General features: G+C 50.1%; 1 protein-coding gene across 5 annotated transcripts in view; it reads right to left on the bottom strand.

Moving 5' to 3' along the window:
* Positions 1-26,345, bottom strand: part of ASTN2 (astrotactin 2) — a 907,524-nt gene that overhangs the window by 708,706 nt on the left and 172,473 nt on the right. For all 5 annotated transcript variants that reach the window (XM_066367319.1, XM_066367321.1, XM_066367320.1 and 2 more), the window contains exon 3: positions 1,095-1,479. In XM_066367319.1, the coding sequence (XP_066223416.1) occupies positions 1,095-1,479 (385 nt within the window). The remainder of the gene's footprint in view (positions 1-1,094; positions 1,480-26,345) is intronic.

Here is a 26,345-nt window from a genome sequence, read left to right as displayed (position 1 = left end):
CACCCTTGGAAAGTGTGTCTAAAAAAAGTAGCCAGACTCCATCTATAAACAAGCCAGAGTCCTAGACACTTGATAAAGGCAAAATAATGTCCAAGTCATTAACTGCCCTCCAACAGACTAATGAACGTGGCTCTGCCACAACAGCATAGGTGAGAAAGAGTGACAGGTTTTGGTCATTAAAAATTCCAGTATGAACCTGACCCGGGGCGGCGCAGTGGATAAATAGTCAACCTGGAATGCTGAGGTCGCTGGTTCGAAACCCCGGACTTGTTCGGTCAAGACACATACAGGAAGCAACTACTAGGAGTTGATGCTTCCTGTTCTTTCCCCACCTTTCTCTCTTTCTCCCCTCTCTAAAATCAATAAATAAAATCTTTGAAGAAAAAAAATCCAGGATGAGACAGGGATAGCTGCCAAATATAACTGCGATCTCCACCTGCAGCAACTGAAGCACCACAGCTAGAGAGAGGGAGGCGGCAGTCCTCTCTGCTCAGCAGGGGCGTGCTCTCACTGGGAGGAAGAGTGGTGTCCGCCCCGCTGTGGCACTCCAGGAAATACAGAACGAGAGTCTCCATCGACAGGACAGTGAGCAAAATGAGAAAAGCCCGAAAAACACATCCCGTGAGACGAGCTGAGGACACGGGGATTGTGTATGGAGCTTGAGTTCCGGAAGTGGCAGGGTGCCTTTGTTTATTTTTGTCAACGTCCCCGAGAGCTGCCTCGGACAAGGAGGATGAGCTTTACTTTATTCATAGACACGGAGGGCCAGGGAAACACCTCTCGAGTCACTATCAGGAAAAACGTCCTCATTGTAGTGTCTGGAAATGAGATGAAGGCCAGCAAGGGAAGTAATCAAGAGACATCCGAGAGATACTGGACCACATCACCTCTGATGCTCCAATTCCAGCAACACATGCTCTCTCCTCTTTTCTCTCTTTACTACTAAAGAACCAGAGAAGACAAATTCTGCTGACCCCACAGAGGTGTTTGTCCATAAATCCAAAATGGGTTAGCCCGGACCACCCAGCACCCGCGCCTCTTCCAAACCCCCCAACATGCCCTCTGGAAGGTGGGATGCAACAAGGAGGACTCACCTTTCTTCTCAAAGTCCCCTTTCTCCTCCCCTGGCCGGCCCAGGCTGTCCCGGGGGTGGGTCAACTGGCTGCCAAACTCGTCCTCGCTGGAGATGTGATTGGCCCGCCGAGGTGGGTCCTCCTCCTCCTCGTAGTCATAGTCATCCAGGATGGGGGTCTCGCGGATGGGCACGCCGATGACGGAATTGTGGGCCTGCAGCCGGGAGGCGCGGAAGGTTTCCCGGGCCTGCGGCCCCAGCAGCACAGACGGGATGTAGTGGATCTCGTGGGTGGCTTCCGTGCTGGCGCTCTTCTGGGGGACGCGGCGCCGCTTCTGCCAGCGCCGCTGGGCGTACAGCGCCACCGTGAACACCAGCAGCAGCAGCAGCAGAGCGATGAGGCCACCCTGGGGCAGGAAAGAAGAAGGACAGCAAGTGGGCTTCTGTTCTTTGGGCAAGGACGCCACAGGGGACTTTTCTTGTTCACCACACTCAGCCCGAATCCCTGGGTTCGGCGCATAACGCCCTCAGAACCACCAGGCACGGCTGGGAAGCCAGAGAGACACTGTTTCCCAACCTGGCTTTCTCGCCAACGAACGATGACCTTGGGTGAAGGACTTGGCTTCTCTGAGCCTTGCCTTCCGCACGTCTACAGGTGAGGAAGATCCCTGCCCTCCTTTCTTCATAAGGTTGACCTAAGGTGCAAACGGGATGGATGACGGTCACGCCAGAGCAGTGCAGACTGCTAAGTGTTTGGGGACAGTCAGGGCCGGGGCGTCACACAACCGCATGTCTGCGCCCTGACACAGCCACGGCCACCAACCAGTTGAACGGCCCCAGGACATTTGCTTACATTCTCTCAGCCCCGCTTTCTCTTTTCTAGACCGAGTCTGCGGCAGGCTCAAGAGATCATCTTTCTTCCACCCTGCTGCACATGTCAGAGCATTATGAAGTCAAATACAACTTCGGCTGAGCTTCTATTTGCTTCGTTATCAGAAACACTATCTTTTCATGTCTGATTCCCAACAAGGGGCCTGGGACAAAGCAGAGGGTTCATAAATATTTGTTCAATGAATGAAAGAAAAAAAATAGATCTACCTCTCTAGGGCTCCTTTAATCTGAAATTTAAGGCAAACTAGCGTGTATTTCCCTGTAATACAACCAAGTAGTAAGTATTAGATTGGGCCTGTATACCATATATTAAATTGGAATATGCTAACGTGTTTACATTATTACATCTCTTAGGTGATTCATGAGACGCATGAAATATCCCGAGCTCGCCTACAGGGTAAGGGCGCTTGCAAAGCATGTCTCTGTTTCCCGCGGCGCCCGGCCAGGGCTTGAGGTGGGAGGTCTGCATCTGCTGGCCTCCCCTCCTTCACCAGGACAGCTCCCACGAAGGGGGTAGGCCTTCCCAGTTATCCAGCTCTTCTTGGTTATACCTGAGCTTTATGTCGGGAGCCTGGAGGCTGCCTTGCTAACCCCTGCTGCGTAATCCCTCCCATTGTAGAGGATCACCCTCTGCTGTGCTGGGGAGGAAAACAATGAAACCAATTCCAAACTCAGCTGGTGAGTAGCAGAGTGAGACCTGAATCTCCGTCTCTTGTGTGTGTGTGTGTGCCTGTGTGTGTGTGTGTGTGTCTGTGTGTGTGTGTGTCTGTGTGTATGTATGTGTGTGTGTCTGTGTGTGTCTGTGTGTGTGTGCCTGTGTGTGTCTGTGTGTGTGCCTGTGTGTGTGTCTGTGTGTGTCTGTGTGTGTGCCTGTGTGTGTCTGTGTGTGTCTGTGTGTATCTGTGTGTGTGTCTGTGTCTGTGTGTGTCTGTGTGTGTCTGTGTGTCTGTGTGTGTGTTTGCCTGTGTGTGTGTCTGTGTGTGTATCTGTGTGTGTGTCTGTGTGTCTGTGTGTATCTGTGTGTGTGTCTGTGTCTGTGTGTGTGTCTGTGTGTATCTGTGTGTGTGTCTGTGTCTGTGTGCGTGTCTGTGTGTGTGCACGCCTGTGTGTGTATGTCTGTGTGTGTATCTGTGTGTGTGTCTGTGTGTATGTATCTCTGTGTGTGTGTGTGTGTCTGTGTGTGTGTGTCAGTGTGTGTGTTTGGTTTGGGTTTGAGCCCTAAAGCCTCTCTGCTTTCAACCACACCCACGTGGCTGACCGCTCTTCCTTGACTATGATCTCATTGAAGGCAAGGACAGTTTCTAATAATGACACATATAACATCTAATAGAGATTGCAGAGGTCCACCCTGAATACATCCTACTGGGGTGGGGGAAAAGGTGCCTGCTGCTCAGAGTACCTGTTTAGGCCGAGAAGAACATTATTCACCAAAACGGCCCCGCTCTCCTGCCGGCCGCATGGGAAATCTATCAGGGTATTCTCACAAGGCCCTCCGCTCACTGGGCTAGAATTCATCACCGGCACAGAGGTGAGGAGTGGGGGTGGGGTGGGGGTAAGCGGGCTAACGGGTGGCCAGGTGGCAGGTGTGACTAACAGCCCTGCCTTGACTTTGTCTGTCAGCTACTGCAGGATTCCCAGGGAGGCTTCTCTGGCTGTCAGAACTTAAAAACAGATACTCAGCCCAAACAGAGCTATACATATATGCTTTTATGTATATGTGCGTGTGTGTAATCAGTCGAAAGACATAAAATGTGCGTATGGTGTATCACCTCTGGAGCCCTAAGAAAACAGGAACGGATCCTTTTCCCTCCACTGAACGTCTGATTGTTCCTGCGTCTAGACGTCATGTGTGACATGGTATTGGTTGTGAGGTTTTCAACATCAAAGATAAGAAAGGAACGAGACGTGGAGGGGAGTGAGGAGGAGTGAGAAGGTAAGGTAATAGAGAGGAGAGAGAGGAGGCAGGACGAACACTAACACATGGTGAAAACAATAGCATGGCTGCTCCTTCCTTTACTTCATCTTAAAGATGTAAAGAGAATCATGTGTGATAACAGAAAGTAAGTTTATACTGCGCAAATAAAATGAGAAAAAGGTGGTTCAGAGAGGCTAAGCTACTTGGTTGAAATCACACAGGATTTGATCCCAGTTCCAACTGGTGCAAAAGGCCAGGATATGGTAGCACAGGGATTTGAACCCAGCTCTTTACAGCACAGTGGCTCACAGACAGACACCAAGGGCGGGGGAGGAAAACACGGGAAGATGAAAGGGTGCATGACTAGAGAGGGAATCCTGGGGAGGAAAAAAAGGTTATTTTCAAATCCAGGCTTCTGAGGGCACATCTTCAGGCCACCTACTCACAGAAGCTTTTAATTCTGGTTCACAGATGCCCGAGGGGAAGTCTCCTGGACTGACCAGTCCCCTCTCTTCTCACCTTGGGGGATCTCACTCACTGTCAGGGTCAGGCCCTGCCTGGCCCAGAGCCCTGCACGCCCAGACACTTCTGCACATCCCAACTATGGGTGTTTGACCCTGGGGTCAGACCCCAGGACTACACTGACCTGGGAAACATGAGGCCTTACCAAACAGTCCACCTGCCAACCACGGTCCCTCCCTGACCCACTGTGTCCTCCAAACCCTCCCTCATCACCCCTGCAGGCCGGGTGGGCTTAAAAGCTGACTCGCTTCTCCCAGCTTCCCCATGGAGCCTCAGTGTACTCATCTGTAGATTGGACTTGGCAGTGCTTGGAGTAGGATAGCACACACCTAGAGAAAAAGGCTGGGAGTCAGAGAGACTCTCTTAAACTCTCACGCTGCCCCATACAAGACGAGGAATCTTGGGCAATGGACTGAATCTCTCTGAATCACAATATTCTTATCCATAAAACTGGGACAGAAATGTCCTTACAGAGAGAATTTAGAAGTGAGCTCATGGAGGTGGAGTGCCCGGCGCATGGTAAACAGGTGATAAACCCTCGTCCGGGCTACCCAGCGGGGTTGAGGTGCAAATCGACTCTGAACACTGCTTGGACGACCTTTACCCACTGGACAATGCCAGGCAAAAGCAAAAGAGCTCAAGAGAACCACTCGGCTGGCCCAGTCTTAGTGGGGCATTTTATCCAAAGGAAGCAGATGAGTCACTCAGGATGACAAATTAACTGTCATCTGCATCCACCTGGATTGGTCCAGGCCACTGTGCTGCTCCATTGCCGCAGGGTCGTCCCCCACTTCGGTGTGGGCTTCCTCCTCCACCACCACCACCACCACCACGGACAGGCTGACAGAGGAGCAGAGCTGCCACTGGAGAGGTGAGTGGGGTCAGAGTGCCCAGCCATGGAGTCTGTGCAGTCTGCAGCCAGAAGCAAGCACAGGCCCCGCAGGGAGAGAATCGCTACAGGGCAAGCAAGGAGCGGAGGAGGGCGGAAGAGGGAGCCGAGGACGCAGGGAGAGGGCTGTGCATTTTGAGAAAGCGAGCTACTAAGAGGATCAGGCTCAAGGAGAGGCAAGCGGAGGCTCTGCAGGCCTCGGAGACGACCTCAGGCAAAATTCCGTGTGGACTGTGCTGGAGAAGCAGCAGCGAGTTCCAGAAATAAAAAGGGCCAGGCTGTGTGTTGCCGGTTTCTGCAAGGTTGCAAGCAGCCCAGGGTCGGGGTGATGAGCGTCCCCTTCCTATGGGTCGGAGGGGTTCACTCAGCTGCGGGCACAAAGCAGAAACAGACGGGAGAAGGAAGGCGTGTGCCCCCAGTCCCCCTGTGCCTTTCTGAGCAGAAGCTAGTTCTGTTCCTCACACTGAGTCTCAGACCCCCCCACCCCATGGAGACGGACAAGGGGGGCGCGTGTGTGATATCAGGGGCAGAGGGGTGCGATGGGGAAGCCAGGAGTCCGGGCACAGAGGCCAGCATGGGGATCTTTGTTTCCCTGCCTCCTGCTGGCTGTGTGTGTGACAAACTGGCTACAGCACGTTACCTCCTTGGGTTGCAACAGGCTCACCTATAAAATGTGCCGACTGCTCCCAATATGACAGGTCATGCTAAGGATTAAAGAAGACAATAAAAGGTCTGGCATCCCAAAAGTCCACAATACCAGCCTCATCATTACAGCCTCTCTATTCCTCTAGCATAAAACAAAATCACACACACACACACACACACACACACACACACACGCTTAAAACCTGGTCCCAGCTCTCTAGGCCCCTCAGAATAATGTCCAGATCCTTAGGCTGGTATCCAAGGCCCTTCAGGACTGAACACCTGCTTCCTTCTCAAGTCCAACATCTACCTTCTCTGTCCCAGAGCCAAAATAAGCGATTAGCATCCGCCCAAGTGTGACGCTCTGACTTCTTCCACATTAGCGGCTCCTTCAGCTCCGAGCCCGTCACTCCCCGTGGTGGTTGGAATAATGGCCCCCAAAATGCATATCCATCCAGAACCTCCGAATGTGATCTCATTTAGAAAAAGGGTCTCTGCAGTGGCCCCTGGTTAAAAGGAAGTCATACTAAATTGGGTGGGCCCCTCATCCAGTTAACCGATGTCCTTATAAGAGGAAACACACACACACACATACACACACACAGAAGGCCATGTGAAGATGGAGACAGGGATGGGAGTGATGCATCTATAAGACAAGGGACACCAAGGACTGCTGGTCGCCATCAGAAGCCACTGGGAGGCATGGGACACACTTCCCCTCGGGGCTTCCAGAATGAACAAACCTGGGTGACATCTTGATTTTGGACTTCTGGCCCCCTGAACCATGACAGAACAGACTTCTGTCATTTTCAGCCCCCAGATTTGTGGAAAGTTGTAACGGGCAGCCCTGGAAACTGATACACAGTCCTCCTCTTCATCTCGACCCACCCAGCCATCTCGGCTTGGGGACTTCTCCCTCCGGGGGACGCCGCTGCCTCTCCAAGTTGGTGCTTCTCCTCTCCAGCTCCATGGCTGTCAGTAATCTGGCTGCTCACCCTCAATCCAGTCATCTGGTTGACCATATTCTCCCAGTGGGTCCTGAGCTGCCATATATCCTACCACATACCCAGCCCCAGAGGCAGGGCTCAGCCCAGACGAGGTGCTTAGTAAACATCCAGATGCCTAGACTCCTGCCCAGACGAGACGTAGGAATGTCAACGCTGCCGTCCCTGTACCAGCCCCGATCCCTGCACGCACGGGGCACCAGACGCCACCATGCACGGCCCGTCTGTGCTGCTCTGCCTTTATCCTGGTGCTGGAGCCTCCAGCTGCTTTGCTGACCTACAATATACAAACACTGAAAAATATATTGAGGTGAAAAACAAAAAGCACCCCCAAGTCACCCCGCTGAGCGAGCCTTCTGAAAAGTCAGAACTGCATTCAGCTTGGGCTCATTTTAATCTATTTTTCATGTTAAAATACCCAGGCCTGGGAGAAGGCGCCGGAGAAAGGGAAGAGAGGGATAATGTGAGAAATGCTTTATTTGACAATGTGTCATTTGGAAACTGATTATTTCTGTCTCCGGCCTTTTTAATATTCCCTCGCAACGGCCGGGCTGCATGGGGATTTGGTATTCTAAGGCTGGATTTATAATGCTCTGTTCAGCAGTGATAAGAACACGGGCCTTTAATCCTCAGAGCTGTGAACATGCATATTCTCCCAAGTAATGTCCTCCTCTTCTCGCCACTTGTGTCGGGTCCCCACGACAGCCAGCCCCAGGAGAATGAGGGACTATGGATCCACTGGGTGTCCCTAGGCCATCCGCAGAGTCACAGAGCTTGTAGGGAAAGGGGTTGGGCCTCCAAGCTCTTCGGGAAGTCTCCTGGCAGGTCTCAATCTATGTTTACGCTGGAAGGATGAGTAAGAAAGTAATCCAGCCGGACCAAGCGGTGTCATAGTGAATAGAGCATCAGACTGGGATGCAGAAGACCCAGATTCGAAACCCCAAGGGTGCCAGCTTGAGTGCGGGCTCACCATCTTAAGCATGGAGTTGCCAACTTGAGCGTTGGATCATAGACATGGCCCCATGGTTGCTAGCTTGAGCCCAAGGGTTGTTTGCTTAAAGCCCAAGGTCACTGGCTTGGGCTCAAGGTCACTGGCTTGAGCAAGGGGTCACTGGCTCAGCCGGAGTCCCCTGGTCAAGGCACATATGAGAAAGCAATGAACAACTAAGGTACCACAACAAAGAACTGACGCTTCTTATTTCTCTCGCTTCCTGTCTATCTGCCTCATCTGTCCCCCACCCTATCCCCCAAAAAAGAAATGAAATAATCCAAAGTCTTAGTGTTACAGATAGGGAAACTGAGGTTCAGAGAGAAGTAACTTGAGTAAGTTTAAAGGACATCCTAAAATATTGGAGGCAGAATGTGGAATCAATCCCCCCCCAAAAGCTCCACCATTTTCTATCCTGTGGCTGGTCTGAGTCCAGTGACCACTCCTTTCACTGTGATCACTGTAGTATACTCCCTATGACCACCCAGGGTCTGCGCCCCTACCCCACTGGCCTTGACCCAACTTCCCCACCTTACTGAGGCTCAGACAGACACAGGGCCGCTCCCCATTGGCTAAGCTGGGCCGCCCTGCAGTTTCACAGTTCAAGTTTATTGTCAAGTAGGGCAGGCTTCCACTCCGAATAACCTAGTCTCAAAACTCAGGGATTTTGTTTGTTTGTTTGTTTTGTTGTTGTTGAGAATCCCTTCTCATAATGTATGCTTCGCCCACCCATGCTACCAACCTTCCTGAGCGCCTACGACAAGGCAGGCACAGGGCTAAATATCCAACCACATTGGAACTCACTGCTCCGACGGAAGGTCCTGAGGTTTTTGTTGTTTTTTGTCGTTGTTCAAACCGTTTCTCCTGCCTGGAGTGCTCCCCTCATTGTCATTCCTCCACCCCCTGTGCAGACTTCACGGCTCCTTTCAGGGCGGTCTGCCCCCCCCCCCAGGCTTGGCCAGAAGGGACCGCTGCCCTCTGAGCCCCCACAGTGACTCACCTTCACCCTCACTGAAGGGGTTTTAGCATCTTCTTCCTTATAACAGAGTCACAGATGTTCACCATGTAGCTCCCTCACTGGTTAGACCAGCGGTCGGGAACCTTTTTGGCTGAGAGAGCCATGAACGCCACATATTTTAAAATGTAATTCCATGAGAGCCATACAATATGTTTAACATTAAATACAAGTAAATGTGTGCATTTTATGGAAGACCAACACTTTTAAAGTACAATAAGTCTCTGAATTCTTTTTAATAATGTTAAGCTGTTGCTAACCAATGATGAATAAAGTACTTCTTACCATTAATGCGACTTCTGGTGCTGCATAGTTTTGCTGATGGCTTTGTAGTCTGGTTGATACGTGGTGAGGTTAAGCTTCATGCAGGCGTTGAGACTTCCATCCGTTAAACGTGATCGTAGGTTGGTCTTAATGTTCTTTAGGTGTGAGAAAGACTGCTCACATGCATACGTAGAGCCAAACATTGTCAGTACAGCAATACTCACATGCTGCAGTGTGTGGTATGTGACGGGAAGCATGTTCCAAGTTTTGACAATCAGCTGGTCCACAGGTTGAAGTTTTTTCATTTCTCCCCATTTGTGTTTGCTCGCCAACTCTGCTTGCTGTCATACAAGTCTTTCCAAATCTTCATTCAGTGACTTGAACTTATTCACCCACATATCTGAGGTCTTCAGGTCAGCAGCTTGTAGCTCAAAATCTCTGACGGAGACACCGGGGATGTAACTCAGGTTGGCGCTGTCCACTGCACACTCGTGTGGATGGGTGATGAAATTAAAAAGACGAGTGTGCTCACGAAATTCTCCAAAGTGCACTTTGAATGACTGCAGGAGATTAGATGTGAAGCTCGCTAGCTGCTGGAGATCAAGATGTTGAGCAGGGTTACTTGCTGTGCATGCATCTTTAAACTCCCAGTTTTTCAAAGTGTGGTAAACGACCTGTTTCAATGTTGGTGATGAAGAGTTCCAGCTTGTTTTCAAATGCAAACAATGCTTGTTGAAGGGATAAGACTGTATTTCCAATGCCTTGCATTTTCACATTGAGCTGGTTCAGATGTTCAGTCATGTCCACGAGATAGTAGAACTTCAGGAGCCACTCAGTGTTAGCTAACTCAGGATGCTCGATATTTTTCATTTCAAGAAAAGTCCAGATTTCGCTCAGACAAGCTGCGAAACGGCTGAGCACCTTCCCTCTTGACAATCAATGAACATTGCTGTGCAGAAGCAGACCAGGATAATTATTCCCAACTTCATCCAGCAGTGTTTTAAACTGGCGATCATTTAAAGCTCAGGCAACAATAAAGTTGACCACCCGATTGAGCAGCAACATCACTTCACCAAGCTGCTCGCCACACATCTGAGCACAAAGTGCCTCCTGATGTAGGATGCAGTGAAAACTTAGGATGGGTCTCTTTTTATGATCACAAAGAAGCGCTACGAATCCTCTGTTTTTCCCCACCATGCACAGAGCACCATCAGTACACACCAAAATAAGTTTATCCATTGGTAGATTTTTTTCTTTAGTGAACTCAGTGAAAGACTTGAATAAATCCTCCCCTCTTGTTGACTCTTTCATAGGCAAAACAGCAAGACTTTCCTCACGTAGTGTGTCACCAACAGCATACCTTTCAATCACGCTGAACTGGGATAAATGGCTTACGTCTATTGACTCATCCAAAGCGAGAGAAAAGAATGGTGCTGCATTTATGTCCTTCACTTGTGTTGTCTCAGTTTGATTTGCTATCATGATGGTATGATCGTGAACAGTTCTTGCTGACAGCAGCATGTCTTTTATTCATTTGATTATCTTGTCTTTATCCAAAAAGTCGTCAAAAAGTTCATTGGCAACATCAAGCATGAATGTTTTGGTATACTCCGCATCTGTGAATGGCTTTCCATTTCTCATAATTGCTAAAGCACCAGCAAAGCTAGCCAAATTCCAGTCACCTTGTTGAGTCCAAAAATGGAGTTGCTGCTGACTAGCTTGCACTCTGCACTGTAGCTCTTGACATGCTTTCTTCTTGCTGTCCCCCGCTGGATATTTCTATGCAAATGTAATATGGCGCGTGTCGAAGTGTTGCTTTATATTTGACCATTTCATCGATGCAATTTTATCATTGCATATTAGACACACTGCAGAACCTGCTCTTTCCACAAAGGCAAATTCCTCTGTCCATTCTTGCTGAAAAGTACGATTCTCCTCATCATTTTTCTTTTAGCCATCTTCTTCGTCAAAAGGGTTTCTGCAATTAGCTAGCTGAATACGTGATTAAAAGGAGGGAAGTTTACTTCCTGACCTCACAATGACCTGTGTAAGTTATGCATTATCTGATAAAAATTTGGTGTTGTCCCGGAGGACAGCTGTGATTGGCTCCAGCCACCTGCAACCATGAACATGAGCGGTAGGAAATGAATGAATTGTAATACATGAGAATGTTTTATATTTTTAATGTTATTATTTTTTTGATTAAAGATTTGTCTGCGAGCCAGATGCAGCCATCAAAAGAGCCACATCTGGCTCGTGAGCCATAGGTTCCCAACCCCTGGGTTAGACTATACCCACTGCACAGATGACAAAGTCGGGGCTCAGAGGACACACTTTGCAGAGAGCACACAACAAGGTGGCAGCCCTGTGGGACAAGGCCTTGCTGTGGGGCGGTTTCCAGGAAACACGAGGCTCACTTTCTCGAGGACTGGAGATGTACGCCGGGCCCTGAGGGAGCTGCAGGAGAACAGGATGACGACACGGGTCAGAACTACGTTGCAACCGGCACAAATTGTCTTTATGCAGAAAGGATTCAGAGATACACTTTTTTCAAGCAATAGGGTATCAAGATCACATCAAATGTGTGTGCTGATGAGACTGCACACAGGGGGCCGGTCACGGTAGCTGGTAATGGTGTAGGACAGCAGTTCTTCACTGAGGGTAATTTTGTCCCCCTCCAGGGAACATTTGGTAATAGAGACATTCTTGTTTGTCAAACTAGGGAGAGGGCATTTAGTAGGTAGAGCCCAGGGACCCTATAAGCATCCTACATGCACAGGACAGTCACATACAATAAAGAATTATCTGATGTGTATAGTACAGAGCGAGATGTTGAGACTTGAAATTCGGGCAGTTGAAGTGAATAGTTAGCTAATAGAGTAGAAATAAAATATACACCACAGGATGGGAAGGCGTGGCTGTTGACTGGCGGGCAAGGGGGAGGAAGGAGGGAGACCAACAATGACACTAAGGTGTGGATTCTATCCCTGGACTAGAAAAGTCTAAATTGCCTGACCAGGCAGTGGTGCAGTGGATAGAGGGCTAAACTGGGACACAGAGGACCCAGGTTCAAAACCCTAAGGTCGCTGGATTAAGTACGGACTCATCTGGCTTTAGCGCGGGCTCACCAGCTTCAGCTCAGGGTCGCTGGCTTGAGCATGAGGTCGCTGCTGGCTTGAGCCTAATGGTGACTGGCTTGAGCAAGAGGTCACTCGTTCTTCTGTAACCCCCCCCCCCAGTCAAGGCACATATGAGAAAGCAATCAATGAACAACTAAGGAGACAAAGGAGCTGCAATGAAGTATTGATGCTTCTCATCTCTTCCTTCCTGCCTGTCTGTCCCTATCTGTCCCTCTCTCTGTCTCTGTCAAAAAATAAATGAAAAAAAAAGGAATCTTACTCTTTGTTAATTTTTTTCCTGAGGAAGCTCCCAGAAGGTTATGAAAGACCCTAGTACATAATAAATGAGTAGATAAGTTTGCATATATGAATAATTAGGAGAACATAAATATAGAACAACAGATAAAGATTGGCACACATGCAGTATATGTACGTATATAGTCACACATGTAAAAATATGCTCACACCTATTTCTGCAGGTCTGTAGTGAGCTATATTTAGCTACAGTTATCTCTCTGCCTCTAGACAGACAACGGGTAACTTACTTAAGTAGGTCCCATTATAGAACATGAAACATTTTTCTTTTAAAGTAATCATCTACTTATAATGTATCTATTAGAGACACTATTTTATTTCCCAAGATAATGCCAAGGAAATAAGTGAAAACTCAGTGGTTCTCAGGAACATATTCATTCCCCACCCAGATCAATCTTCCTTAATCATCTGTAGCTCAAATCCGAATGGGTACCAAATCCAGGGAGATCATTCTGAATCCAGGAGTGATTTGTCAAGGGGAAAGCTAATGAACATTAAGACACCAGCCCTTGCCCATGAGTCAGACAGACCTGGATTTGAGTCACTGCTATACTATGTTTCCATTGTGTGACCTTGGGTTCCTCGCCAATTTCCTTGCTTTTCTCATCTGTGAATTGGGTTCCTAACAACAGACTGAGACGACTGGGTTCCTAACCCCAGACTGAGAGGTTGGGGACGATGACATGAGACTGCGTTATAGAACACATTTAGAGTCATGGCTTACAAGTGGTGGGTCTCACAGGAGTATTAGCTTCCTTCTTGATGTAAGACCCTGCTTCCTGAAAAAATTGACATCGAAAGTAATGGTAAGGCCACCGATGCCTGTACTGCAGTACGGGATCGTTTGTGTGCAGTTTCTAGCTTCATTCTCTCATCTTTACTCCTGCTGTTCTCCTCCTTGACCATGTCCCTTCCCCTCCTCGAGGTGAGGAGCGGAGACTGGATGGATTTCAGCAGTCAGTCCAGCTCCCTGGCTCCAATACTCCAGGTGAGACAGGCCAAGGCAAACGTGGAAAGACTTTTGAACGGATGCCTAGTAATTACAGGTGTACATGCATGTACTTACGGCAGTTAAATGTCCTGTATCCCTCATGCCATGGCATGCATCATCCGTGCTTCTGCCCTGAAAGCTCACTCCGCCTGGAGTGCCTCCCCTCTCTTCTCTGTCCAATCCTTTCAACCTCAGCTCTTGGGTCATGAGTTTTCAACAAGCCTTTCTTATCCCTGCTTTCCCAGGCTGGGCTAAGGAACCACCTGTCAGGCCCCTCAGCAATTAATGCTTCTGTCTGTCAACTACCCTCTCATCACCCTGAGTGCCCCTGGAGAACAGCCTTAAGCAACTCTGTGTACCTAAGGTGTAGCCCAGTGTCTGACAACGATAGCTCTTGTTATGCATTGACTACATTTCTACACTGACAGGCAATGAAGGGTAGGACAGGGCTTCATTTATTTCTTAACGTATTTGCATGGTCCATGGTATATAGTAGATCCTCAATTGCCTGTTGAAGGAGGTAATGAATTAATGCCTCTCTGAAGGTAGGTGACTGAAATATACCTACATCTGTTTGGCAATTCTCCATTTGTGCGGGAGAGAGCTGCAGATAATTCACATGAGCCATTTAGCACAAATCAGTATCCTCCTCCATATCCTCAGGTGGCCTCTCCGAGTTCTGCCTCCGATCCCACTCTGAAGGATGGCTGGATGAACGGAGAGGGTGGAAGGAAGCATCTTGGATAGAATTGATTGTCTTCCTACTCTTTGAGTTATGAAGATAAACAGATGAACCCAGATGACCAGGGAACAGCCTTGCCCTCATTTATTGATTCATTAATTTGCGCACTTCCGGGCATGCCTGGAAGCAGACAGATGCAATTTTACGTTCTGCTCTGCCACCCAGAGGTGTGACCTTGGAAAACTCGCCCTGGGAGCCTCAGTTTTCACAGGTCTAACATGGAAATCATACCAATTCACCAAAAAGGACTGCTGTAAGGATTACATAAGATGAGGCATATAAAATGCATCACACAGCCCTTGACCCATAGAACGTGTTCAACACCGGGTCGTGACTGGCTGCATTGTTAGGCCTCAACCTTGGGCCAAGCCTTCTGTCTGGATTTAAGAACATACAGATAAGGCTTGGAAGAACTTAAAGCTAGTTTGAGAAAGTAGATAAGTTAGCAGGTAATTACTGCAACGCACAGTTCAATAAGCCCTATGCTAGAGGGAAAGAGCATACAAAGCAGAGATTCTAATAGCTTCTAAGTGCAAAACAGAAAGGAAGAGGCCATAAAAAGGACTTTCTTACCATTTCAATTACAGTCAAGTTCAAAGGTGAGGGAGTGGGCTGGCCCATCCAATCAAGTAAACTCATACCCAACATCTGACAGGAAGACTAGAAAACCAACTAAATAGCATAATGGTTGACAATGTGGGCTCTGGAGATGACAGCCCTGGGTTCCAGTGCTGATGCTGGCACTGACCCCTGGTGCGGGTGGGTCACCATGTTGTACCCAGCACCGGCATTTTCAGCAGACAGTTGAAGGCAACGGTCTTCAGAGAATGAGGCTATTACAGGAATTACAGGATTGAGTGCACAAAGAGATTCAAGCCCACGGCTAGAGCACAGCCTACAGGCAATAAAAGGGGATGTTAAAAATTTGGGCACAGGAAAAACACGTCAAGAGAAAAAAAATCAGAGAACTTCTATCCTTGTCTTGGCCCTGCCCCCTTATGAGCGAAAGAAGCATGCGGGACACTCACAGGTCCTCACATACACCCTTTAAAAGAGGTGGCCATAAAAGCCACATAAGCAAGGCATTCTCACGGACAAGAATGCGAGCTTCCAAGAGGTGGCCTTGCCTAACGTTGCAAAGTCCTTCAGTGGCCGGGCATATGTTTGCTTCCAGAACCCAAAGTCTGCCTGCTGCAGGCTGCTGCATTGATCCTGAAATGCTCAGTCTGTTCCAAGAGTTGATGATATACAAAGACTGTGTCCTTTGTTCGGGCTGTTTTCTCTGGGTAAGGTGTCACAGACTCAAAGTGTCCACGGAGAGATCCCTAATACTGTGCCAACCATAAACCACCATGCCAATAACTCAGCCCTCTGAGACAGAAAGGAGGGCTAAGACGAGAGCAAGGTGGAGGCTACTGAGGAGCCATTGCTTAACACGTGCAAAATAACTTTCATCCAGGCAGGAGGCTTCTCAAGTGAGGTGGCTTCTTAAATACATGGGTGTGGAAAGGGAGTTTGGTGTGGGGTGGCCAGGGAGTGCTGGTCTACCACCTACACAGAGCCTCATCAGTGAAGGCTTCTCTTGGCCCCTTTGGGATAGTGCCCTCACCCTTATCTCTGTCACAGGAACCCTATCTCTTTTCCTTGCTTTAACTTTTTTATAGTAGTTACTTCCCCCTGCTATTATTATATTTTCTATCAATGAGCTAACTTTGTTTATGCCTCTAATAAAAGAGAACTTCTATAAGGTGGAACCTTTGTTTATTCTATTGCAACAAAACAACTTAGTGCTTACTAAATTGCTTTTGGATGGATGGATGGATGATGTATGGATGCATAGAAGCATGGATGAATGCATGGATACATAGATGGATACATGGATGCATAGATGCATGGATGGATGGGTGCGTGGACAGATGGATGGATGCATGGATGTATCAATGAATGAATGGGTGAATAAATGAGCAGATACATCTCCCCGAAATAGCCTATTAGCCCCTAAAGGGCAAGGGCTGGGGTCAAATAATCTCTGAGTCTTTGTCCCAGTGTTAAAAGACTGGAAAATACTTAAGTTTAAAAAATACATGAAGCATTGCCCTTAGTTGTACCTGGGGCCAGAGAAGGAAAACTGCTTATCAGGGGTAATTAAAGGGCAAATATGGGAAGAGTCTGGCTACTTCTTCTTGCTTTCGGGCACAAGGGAGAAGTTGGTCTGAAGTCCAAACTTGTTTAATCATTTATTTGCTTGTAAGTACTCAGGAGACAAAGCAGAAAGCAGAGAGGTGAGGTGGTGTCAGTCCCAAACATCTACGCACAATCACCTGTCACAGAAACCACGCTGGTAACTGTATCTCTTCGCCATTGCCAAACCTGGGTGGAAATAATGAGCTTTTGGTGACGTAGGCCTTTACGAGCTAGCTTGATGAGCACTGTATCTGGGAGCAAATCCTGGCTGGCTCTGGTCTGCTCGGGCCAGCCACGTAACTTTCCCAGCCACTGTTTCCCCGCCTTTGAAAAACCCATGCTGCCTTTTCCTCTTTCCTCAGAAACCTCATGAAGAATAATGCTTATGAAGGAACTTTTATACGCTGCGAAGGGCTTCACACACACGGCTGCTTAGTGAAAGAAGTGGTGAAGAAGCAGGAGGAAACCAAAGGTCAACGGTAACTGGGGCAGAGTCACTGACGTCACAAAAGCACAGCGGCCAGTCCAGACCCTTGTCCCCGTTTCCAGGGCCACTCCCTGACCAACGAGCTCCTTCACCACAGGAGTCTTTGAAAGGCCCCGCTTTGCTGGCATTTCCCAGACAAAACAATTTTAAAAACTCTGGTGATGGAGCGGCCAATTGTCTTGAAGGCATGTTGTGATGGCCTTGGGTTCTCCCCTGCTGGGCCTGATCAGGAAAAGCCCCCAGGGAAGTGGGTTGCTCTGGGCAAAATGTCAGGCACCAAAGGACCAGACTGGCTGCTGTTTGTGCAAAGACAGGAGGACGGAGCGGGAGCTGCTCAGGGTTCCTGGGGCTCCTGCCAGGGCTGAACTGTGGGGTCCCCCCTTTCCTCTTCACCTTCCTGCTCCATTGTCTGCACAGCTTTTCATTTTTTAGTTTATTTATAGATTTGAGAGAGGGAGAGCGGGAGAGGGAGCAACATTGATCTGTCCCTGTATGTGCCCTGTCTGGGGATCGAACCTGCAACCTTTGCATATCAAGATGATACTCTAGCCATCCGAGACAACCCGTCAGGGCTCTGGTCTCTGGAGTTTTTAAAAACACAGAATTCAGCATTTCCTGAGTATCGTAAGTTAGGAGAGAATTGCCCAGCCTCCTATGCCTTACCCTCAGTAACCCTTCTTACCTGGGACATGCAGCCACCCTCAGCCAGCCCAGCAAGCAGCCCGGGGCACAGATTGCAGGAGAAACTGCTGGGCCAGCATTTCTTTCCTGGCTCAGGGATTATCCCAGAAGTAATATTGGTAACCTCCCTGCCCCAACCTTGAGTGATAAACCCCTCAAAATCTGTTTCCTGAGGCCCTGGCCGGTTGGCTCAGCGGTAGAGCATCGGCCTGGCGTGCGGGGGACCCAGGTTCGATTCCCGGCCAGGGCACATAGGAGAAGTGCCCATTTGCTTCTCCACTCCCCCCCTTTCCTCTCTGTCTCTCTCTTCCCCTCCGCAGCCGAGGCTCCATTGGAGCAAAGATGGCCCGGGCGCTGGGGATGGCTCCTTGGCCTCTGCCCCAGGCGCTAGAGTGGCTCTGGTCGCGGCAGAGCGACGCCCCAGAGGGGCAGAGCATCGTCCCCTGGTGGGCAGAGTGTCGCCCAGCCCCTGGTGGGCGTGCCGGGTGGATCCCGGTCGAGCACATGCAGGAGTCTGTCTGACTGTCTCTCCCCATTTTCAGCTTCAGAAAAATACAAAAAAAAAAATCTGTTTCCTGAGACCCTGCTGCCACAGCAGGGCCACCCCCTAGAAGGCTCTCCTAGATCTGTTTCCCTCCCTCCCTAAAATTCTATGTCTACGCCCTCCCACGGGCCACCCTGAGATCCAGCCCAGCTGGGCTTCCAAGACTATACATTGTTCTGAGCTCAAGACCAGGGTTCAGTCCAGGGACCCAAAGCTCTAGCACAGGCGTTGGGAACCTTTATGGCTGAGAGAGCCATGAACGCCACATATTTTAAAATGTAATTCCGTGAGAGCCATACAGCAACCCGTGTACCTTACGCATTATCCAGTAAAAATTTGGTATTGTCCCGGAGGACAGCTGTGATTGGCTCCAGCCACTCGCAACCATGAACATGAGCGGTAGGAAATGAATGGATTGTAATACATGAGAATGTTTTATATTTTTAACGTTTTTATTATTTTTATTAAAGATTTGTCTGCGAGCCAGATGCAGCCATCAAAAGAGCCACATCTGGCTCGCGAGCCATCGGTTCCCGACCCCTGCTCTAACGTATCACAGCCTAAAGGGGTCAGTGAGAGCTTCCCAAACTAACCATCCAAAAAGACACAGAGCCTTAGGCTAAAAAGACCAGGTCTGGGAGAACCCAGGAACTGTCTCAAGTTCAGAATTAGCGACAGTTGAACTTAAATGCCCATGTCATAGAACCACCTTCTTCCCATACTAGGCTCACACAAGAATGACTAGCCCAAGCTCCTGCCCTTCAGAGCGGTCGAATCAACCAGAATGTCCTGAAAGAATGAGTGGAGGGGGATAGAGGCTGCCCCAGAGTAAGGTCCTGCTTCAGAATCTCATCTCGATCCCGGGCCTCTGAGGAAGCTGCGTGCCTTAGTTTCACAGGGCTCGGGAACCTGACTCCCAGGTTTTCCACAAACCCCACACAAGAGGCAACCTCCCTCCGCCTCAGAGTCCCCTCCTATAAAATGAATACAGTGTACCTCCCTGGCATGGTGTGAGGAGAAGGAGAGTGAATACACATCCAGCCCCAGCTCCAGCGTCTGGCACCTGGTAAGCTCTATATAACTGTTAGCTATTAGCAAGTAAAGGAACAATAAGGAAAGTTAGCCCAGAAATGCAAACACAATAGAGATTGTTCACACAGTCCTATGTACCTGACGTGGGGTTCAGGCCCAGCTGCTGACCTCGGCTTACAGAATGCATAGAGACGCCTGGAACCATGGAGGGAGGGAGATGCCGCTGGTCTGACATGTCCCACCCCCCTAGTCCCTGCCTTGCCAACTCCACCTACATTATAATAATTATCCTTGCAAGTTTGTAAACTAAGTTCTGTTACTAACTATCCCCCTTTTCATAGATCAAGACACCGAGCCTCTGAGAGATTAGGTCATTTGCCCTAGGCTGTTAGGAAAATGGGTAAGTCAACAACGAGGCCAAAGAATTCCAAAGGCCGAGTCCGGCCTCGGTGCCGTGCTGTGCTGCCCCACGTCACTGTCGCTCTCTGTGGGCGCGCGCACCCCTCTGGAAGGCGGGGAGTCAGACAGGAGGTGCCGGTGCTGGGGGCCTCCTCCCTCCCACGCTTGGAGCATACAGCCGTGTGTCCCGAGGAGCCCGGGCGGGGCAGCGCTGGCCGTGGCCTTCGGAAAGTGGCAGCGAACATTGCCCCCTCCACAGACCTGCGTCCCAACCCTGCCACACAGAGGGCGGGAGAGGGTGTTTCAGTGAAGACATTCCTGCTCCCGTCTAGTACAGGAAAGTAGGGCAGACGCACGTCCATGGAGGCTCTGGTCAGAGGCCCTCCTGGTCCCCAGGTCTGCCCTCAGGTCCCTTTGGTCCAGCCATGTGCAGGCAACAGGGCCGGGCTCCCTCTGCAGCACTCACTGAGGGACAGTGAGATGTCCGGGATGTAGGTGACAGAGACAGTTCACACCTAGGTCTGCCCGACTCCAGGAGTCTTAGGAGAGGCAGTGGTCAAATCCTTGCCCTTCTCAGAGCCTCAGTTTCCCCTTCGGTAGGAGGGGAGAGCAGGCGACGGTGTGCACGGGCCCGCCCAGCGCTGCCCGTCTCCGCGAGTCTCTGAGCCGACAGAGCCCAGGCCGGGCGCGCTGGCTCTGGCTGGGGCCCAGCACGTGGCTGCCTCTCTTCCACAACTCCCTTCAGTGATGACAAACTTATTACCTCTTGGCAGTCACGCACCCTGGAAGGAATTCTGAATGAGTCTTTCTCTGATGAGCTGTGTGACTGCAGAGAGTGAATTGTGGATTCCCGTCTCTGATTCTTGGTTTAATCGCGGGGGATTAATCAACAGGGGTGCAGGCACCCACCTCCCAGGACGGCTGCACAGATTAAATGAGTTCCTGTGACTGAGCAGCAGCAGCAGCTGGAAAACACTGGCTATTGTTCTCCCTGTTGCCAAGCTGCCACTCTCCCGGAGTAGAAATAAACAAACAATGATGGTCTATTCACATGCAGATATGAAACTTTCTCCAGTCTGTCCCAGCCCTTAGCTGTTCTTTATATCATAGGATCGATCAGGCAGGGAATCCTTATCTGCAGAAGCAAAGAGCCATCACTTTATCGATGTAAAACCCTGGACCAGAAGCGAGTATCAGCCACGCCCAGGGAGGCATGGCACTGCAGTAGCAGAATAACGATTCTTTTTTTAACTTTTATTTACTAATTTGAGAGAGAGAGAGAAAGAGAAGCACTGATTTGTTGTTCCACTTATTAATGCATTCAATGGTGGATTCTTGTATGTGCCCTGACCCGGGGACAGAACCCACAACCAGCTGAGCCACTGGGCCAGGATTCTCGGATCTCAAGTGTCTCATATCCTCACCTGGGTGACGCAGAGGCCCTGTCATCCTGGGTGGACAGCCAGCATCGCCCCAGAGGCAAAGGCAGCTCTGTGAGCTCCTACAACCAATGCATCCAGTGTCCACTAAACTCCTCAAAGCCAGGCCCTGGGCAGGGACTTGAGGCACCACTGAGATGAATGAAAAGTGGCCCTTTCTCCTCAGGGGAGACCCAGCTGGGGAGGGGAAGCAGGCAGAGGGGGTGGTGAAACTTGTGCATCCATTTCTAGGATGCCATCCTCCCTTGTCCTTTTGTTTCCTCTCTTTGTAAAAGGCCCCGGCAAAGCCGACAGATGTTGGCCACATCTGGGCCGCTGTTGTCAGGGCAGCAAGTGCCGGGGGTGGCCTCCAGAGAAAAGAAGCTGCTGGCGTTAGGAATAATAATAAAGAGCTCACATTTACATAGTGTGGTCTCTGGTTTCGGAAGACATCCCGCCCCACCTCCCTCCCGTTCGGTGGCCCCAGGGGTGCTGCCTAAGGCAGCTGTCTCCAAGCAGGGAGACCGCTACCTTTCTTAGAAGGCAAGACCCCGAGGCTCACAGAAGTCATGCTTCCTTCCCTTCCCCCAATCATACAGCTAATAAGGGAGTAAGGCCCCAAACATCCTAGACCAGGGCTCCTTCTGTAAGCTAAACTCAGGCACGGCTGTGAGCGAGAGTAGACATGAACGCGGCCCTCTCTCTCTCTTTATACTTAAAAAAAAAACAAAAACAACAAAAAAAGTGATGTGTGTTTACTAAGTACCAGGCACCTCGCTAATTCTCTCAACATGACATAGACATTATTTTCATCCTCCTTTTCTGGGTGCAAAAGTTCAGACGCAGAGAGGGGAAGTAACCTGCATGTGGTCCCACTAGTGACTGTGGTGGGCCACGGGGAGGTCCAGTGACTCGGTGGAACGCTTTGGGGCACTGGGGTCCTGGCCCTGCCAGCTTCACAGACTGTGTGACACTCTCAGCAAGCGACAGAGCTGGACTTTGAATCCATCACCCCATGAGAAGGCGCGTGTGATGGTGGAAGGGGGCAGGGAAGGTTTCAAGGAGGAGGAACTGAGCCTCGGAAAGCAGGATTCTTCCAGGTAAAGGTCATGAGAGGCTGATGCAACACCCTCCGTGGCTTATGCATGGACCGTTCCCAGAAGAGGAGGTTGCTATGGTTAGAGCCGATGCAGGGAGGGAAGAGGAGACGGAGCTGAGGCTGGGGACACACCACGGAGCCCGACGGCAGGGCCAAGGGACAAGGCGAGGTGAATAATTCCGGGCAGGTACCCAGAGCCCTTAGATAAACCGCTTCTTACAGACCGGCCCTTCAGCCTGCATCTTGCTCCAGCTTTGCTTGCCGATTCTTTCTCTAGGATAAGGATCTCTGAAAGGCTTTCTAGAGCTTAACCAGTCCAATCCCCATTTTCGCAAACGCAGGGTATAAGGCTCAGAAAAGGAAGGGTTCTGCCCAAACCCACTGGACACAGCAGGGGCTTGACAGGATCCGACCCAGGCTTTCTGCCCCCGGGACGGACACTTGACAGCACTCCACACCGCGTTCCACAGCACTGCTCATCACGAAGCTTTCCTATAAGGCTCCCGCTGGCTCCCGGACTGCCTGAGCCCTGGTTACATTCCTCCTTCCCATCTGAGCCTTCCTGGGTGCCCCCTGTGTCCACCGCAAAAGAGTCACTCGACGTGGGAGGGAGGGAAGGGCCATTCTCTGTGTGCCAGCTGCTCTCTCGGGGCCTCAAGCTATTCAAAGCCAGCTGGGACCGGCAGCCCTGACGGACCTGAGCCCGGCACACCAGACGGCCCTGAGGTGACTCTGTCCTTCTGACGCTTGTGCGACTGGACTCCACGCGTCTGCATGACTCACGAGTTCGTTCTCTTGGACTCGTCGTGGTACGTTTCCGGCTGGAGGCAGCTCTGACGCCCGCACTTCCGCAAGCCCTGAGAGTCCTCTGCAGGGTCCGTCGGGCTCCACTCCAGCTAGAGGTTATCTGGACATTCGCATCACTTCCGGCAGGGAGTGTCTTGTGAAGAAGGGGCCTCAACAGAAATAGCTTCAGAAGACATGAATCGGGAAGTGAGCAGGACATAATAAAAGAGACAACAGGGCGGGGTAGGGACTGTGGCCAACAAGAGCGCATGTGATCTTTCTCAAGGGGCAGCTGCTACAGAAATCCAGCTAATTCTTGCCATTAGGAAGGGGGATCCATTGTAGATAGAGAGATAGAGCATGTCATTTTTATATGCACCATCTCTATTTTCATTCAAAATCTGATTTTCAAATTTTAGGCAACCAAATGAAAAACAACAACAAGAACAACTGAGTGGCTTCACTGTGGATCCACTGAGACTCATCCACAGCCGAGGGATGGTCTCAGGGTCACAGTTTACAAACTTGACTCTACAGGGTCCATTCAGTTTCCTTTAGTCTGGAGCTGATCTTGACGTTCGCATGACTAGACGCTCCCTCAGAGAGCACCCCCCACTTGGCGTGGTTCCCCGGGTCTTCGCAGCCAGCCTCCCGAGCATCCCTCTGGATTGCCAGGCTGAAGACTGGCCCGTTTCCACGGAGAGGCTGCAACCTATAAATATATCTCCAGCCCCCGGTCCTCGTACACTCTGCTGGTGGATATAATTGAGTTTCTCTTCGTACCAAATGAGCTCTGAGTTTTTAGTACTCGAGGTCCCTCGCGGAGGGAAGTCCAGAGGGGTCTGAAGAAGGACGAATAACACGGAAACGGAACAGAGATGGGAGGCCAGGAGGTGTCACAAGTAGGTTAGCGCCTCTTGGTAGATAGAGGAGAAAAGCGTAAGCAATGCTATAATCTTACACTCTGTGTAAAGAACGCTGTATGGTACGCTACCCAGCGGCATGCAGAGCTGGTGGCCTGAAGACACAGGTGAAGCCCCAACCACTAGGAGCTGATTCTCGGTCGCAGGTGAGCGGGCCTACGGACGATTGCAGATGACGTACGGCTGGGGGACCTGCTCTCCCAGGGACGTATGTAATCAGACCTCCCTAAGGGGGTCCCTCGACACAGATCGTGTGGTCCCTGCCGGCCTGTGGAACCTGCCACCCGAGGCTGCATCTGCCCAGAGCAGAAGCCGGTGCCGGAATCCCACTGGACACTGAGCTCTTTGGTGCTCCCATCTCTGCGGCCCTGCAGAGGGGGCACACCGACTCCAGGCTTCTAGTTTGCTCATCGGCTCGTTCATTCTTTCATTTGTTCTTTCATTCCATAAATATTGAGTGATTTACCCACAGCGGCATTGCCGTCATCGTTATCATCATAACCATCACTGCCACGAATTTCATCTTCTATTTTCTGGGCACTTTGTGTTGGCAAAGGTAATTTCCATCGATCGGTACAAGACATTTGCAAGAACAGCACGGTTATTCCTTTTTCACTAATAAAGAAACCGAGCCTGAGCAACGTGATGCGGTCTGACCACACTCAACCGCCTGAAAAGTGGCAGAGCTGGGATGTGAAACCAAATCGTCTGACGCTCCCCACCGCCCCCAGACACCAAGCTTGTCGTTTTCACACTAAAAACACCACCTTCATAATGGTATATAGCATTCTGTTGTGTGTTGGAATGGAATTCTTCGATTCTCCTGAGTGTAGATCTAATTACCCTTATTTTCCAGAAATGAGACTGAGTCTCAGACAAGTTATGTGACTCACCAGAGGCTACACAGCCATTACTTGGGTCTCGAGTGTAGGTCTCCTCACTCCACACCCAGAATTCTTTCAAAGAGGAGACAGTGCCCACCTCTGCGTTCCTTCGATGATAATGACAATCATGAATTACCCTGGAAGTTATCTGTGGAAAGTACCGATGTCTCACTATGAGCCAGAAGCCATCCTAAGAAGTGGTATAATAGAATTCACTCATGCAATCCTCATAACCACAGTGTAAAGTCAGGGTGACAATGACCATAATCAAGAAAATGGGCTCAAAAAATAAAACAAAGTGTGCCTGAGCGACATAGCTAGTAAATCTCAGAGCCAGCATGGATACGAAGGTTTATCTGACCTAAATTCTTAAACCAAATTTTTATTCCTGCGAGGAGGGACAACTGAAAACTGACACAGACAGTTCATCAAAGACTTCAAGCTGCCTGTCCAATACGCATTCTCATTTTCTTCCTTAGTAACAAACCCTGATTTTATTTCAATGGGTTCACTTCCAGCTAATAAGTGCATCCGAGTCAGGTGACTAGGGACTGGCCAATGAAATGTAAGTCTTGTGAGAGGATCCTCAAAGGGAGCTGCTTCAGCTGGGAGGTGCGTCTCACTTTCCTTTCTTTCTTCTGCCTTCCTGCTGCTTGGGACTCAGGGAGATGGCTGACTTTCCTACAGTCAGTCATTTTGGACCATGAGGAGAGATGCGACACCTTAGGATGGTAGAAAAAAAAAGGGAGGGGGAGAATGGAAGAAAGAGAGGGAAGAAGGAAAGGTGGAAGGGAGGGAGGGAGGGAGGGAAGAAGGGAAGAAGGAAGAGGGTGAGTAGAAGGGAAGAAGAAAAGGAGGGAGGAAGGAAGAGGGTGGGTAGAAGGGAAGGAGAGAAGGAGGGAGGAAGGAAGAGGGTGGGTAGAAGGGAAGGAGAGAAGGAGAGAGGAAGGAAGAGGGTGGGTAGAAGGGAAGGAGAGAAGGAGAGAGGAAGGAAGAGGGTGGGTAGAAGGGAAGGAGAGAAGGAGGGAGGAAGGAAGAGGGTGGGTAGAAGGGAAGGAGAGAAGGAGGGAGGAAGGAAGAGGGTGGGTAGAAGGGAAGGAGAGAAGGAGGGAGGAAGGAAGAGGGTGGGTAGAAGGGAAGGAGAGAAGGAGAGAGGAAGGAAGAGGGTGGGTAGAAGGGAAGGAGAGGAGGAGCGAGGAAGGAAGAGGGTGGGTAGAAGGGAAGGAGAGAAGGAGCGAGGTGGGCTAAGTCCTTGAGCACATCCCAGAGCCGCTACACCAGCCCTAGCTAGCCTATCATCAGACTTGTTTCTTACAAGAGAAAAAAAAATTCATCTTGTTTGAGGCACAATTATTTTGGCTTCCTTGTTGCACGGAGTCAGACCTGACACTAATTGATACAGACCTGCCCTCGAGTAGCTCACAGTCCTGTAGGGAAATGCGGGTGCAGCACACTGATCACTAGGATGCAAGAAGGTGCCTACAGCCCCACAAAGGTGAGACTGTAGTGAGGCTCCAGCCATCCTTCTGCGGCCTC

The sequence above is a fragment of the Saccopteryx leptura genome, chromosome 2, assembly GCF_036850995.1.
Source record: "Saccopteryx leptura isolate mSacLep1 chromosome 2, mSacLep1_pri_phased_curated, whole genome shotgun sequence".
Taxonomy (NCBI): domain Eukaryota; kingdom Metazoa; phylum Chordata; class Mammalia; order Chiroptera; family Emballonuridae; genus Saccopteryx; species Saccopteryx leptura.
Note: the sequence above shows the minus strand (reverse complement) of the source record. Positions and strands in the feature narration are given on the sequence as shown.